At 52.6% G+C, this 1,704-nt stretch overlaps 1 protein-coding gene across 1 annotated transcript; it reads right to left on the bottom strand.

Moving 5' to 3' along the window:
* Positions 1 to 367: 367 nt before the first annotated feature.
* On the bottom strand, positions 368 to 1,435 carry CCR8 (C-C motif chemokine receptor 8). The gene has a single exon (XM_077774003.1). It carries the CDS (start codon positions 1,433 to 1,435, stop codon positions 368 to 370), a length of 1,068 nt encoding a protein of 355 aa, XP_077630129.1.
* Positions 1,436 to 1,704: the final 269 nt, after the last annotated feature.

The following is a 1,704-nucleotide window of genomic DNA, read 5'->3' as shown; positions in this document are numbered from 1 at the left end:
GCCTGTGTCTGTAACCACATTTCTCTTCTTTTTGTTTTTTTTTTACTTTTTTTTTTTTTTTAAGAAAGAGAGAGAGAGCATGAGCAGGAGAGGGGCAGAGAGAGAGGGAGAGAATCCCAAGCAGGCTCCATACTCTCAGCACAGAGCCCGACGTGGGGCTCAAACCCATGAACTGTGAGATCATGACCTGGGTCAAAACCAGCCATCCAACCTACTAAGCCACCCAGGCGCCCCCAGAGCCACGGTTCTCAGAGTGTCCTTTCACATGGCCTCAGACTCCAGCTTAAACCACCTTTGTCTCCTGAACGAAGCCCAGGGGGGCAGCAGAGGCCGGTTTCCAGGCCCCCAACCCCCCCCCCCCGCCACCTCACAGAATATAGTCTATGCTGGAGGAACGGAGAGGGTTCGGGCAGGAGGAGGAAGACCTTTCCCAGGCCTCCCGAGGGACTCGTCTTCCCACATAGACGAGGACGTGGCTGCAGCTCTTCCGGAATATTTCCGAGAGGTGTTTCTTGAACCTCTCGCCCATGAAAGCGTAGATCACAGGGTTCACGCAGCAGTGAGTGAAGGAGATGGTCTCTGTGACGTGGGTGGCGTAAATCAGCTGCTGGCTCAGGGCACATCCGTCCAAGACCTTCATGCCGAACAGCGAAGTGAGGAAGAGGACCACGTTGAAGGGGACCCAGAAGAGCAAGGAAGCCATCACGACGATGAGCACCAGCCTGATGGCCTTGGTCTTGTGGTGGTTTTGGCAACTCCTCAGCTGGTGCAGCATCCGAACGTAGCAGAAGATAAGGATGGTGAATGGGATCAACAGACCCAAGATGTTAATCTCAAAGTAGATGAAGATCTTCCACTTCAGAGTCTGCCGATTGTAGGACGGATAACACTGTAGAACGCCATCTTCAGAGGCCACCTGGTACAATACCAGCAAGGGGCTGGTGGCCACGATGGCGATCAGCCACACGGCCAGACTCAGGGTTGTGCCCATTCTGGCCGTCCTCACTGTCATGGCGTATATGGCGTGGACAACTGCCAGGTACCTGTCCACACTCATGAGGGTGATGAAGAACATGCTGCTGAAGAAGCCCATGTAATAAACCCCAGAGACCAGCTTGCACATTACAGTCCCAAACACCCACTGGTCCAGCTGATAGTGGGTCTGGAAGGGGAAGGTGAAGACGAAAAGCAGGTCCGACAGGGCCAGGTTCAGGAGGTATATATCTGTGATGCTCCTCAGTTTCTTGCAGACGACAAGGACCAGAATGACCAGGCTGTTCCCCAGGAGACTGAATACAAACAGGACACAGTAGAAGGTGGCCAGCACCAACTTGTTGTGTCGTTGAATAAGTTCCCCGTCGCAGGGGCTCGACGCAATATCGGGATAGTAGTCGTCACTTATGGTTGTCACATTGGGCTCCAGTGTGTAATCCATCGAGGCGCGAGGACCAGGTCAGAGATTCACTCCTTAAAAATATTTTCATTTAAAAACATAGTCTGAATTCTAACCACCCCCCCTCCCCCGCACCGCCCCATTCATATGCTGAAGCCCTAAAGTCCTATGATGGACGAACATTTGTGTCCTCGCAGAATTCATACGGTGAAACCCTATCCCACGCCGTGATGGCATGAAGCTGTGGGTTCTTTGGGAAATGATTGGCTTAAATGAGGTCATGAGGGTAGAGCCCTCATGAACGGCTCTTA

Source organism: Crocuta crocuta, unplaced genomic scaffold (assembly GCF_008692635.1).
Source record: "Crocuta crocuta isolate KB4526 unplaced genomic scaffold, BGI_CrCroc_1.0 scaffold541, whole genome shotgun sequence".
NCBI classification, from domain to species: domain Eukaryota; kingdom Metazoa; phylum Chordata; class Mammalia; order Carnivora; family Hyaenidae; genus Crocuta; species Crocuta crocuta.
This window is presented reverse-complemented; position numbering and strand designations above follow the sequence as displayed.

Excerpts from the sequence above, each read along its gene's own strand:
- CCR8 (XM_077774003.1), bottom strand. The coding sequence starts at position 1,435 with ATGGATTACACACTGGAGCCCAATGTGACAACCATAAGTGACGACTAC.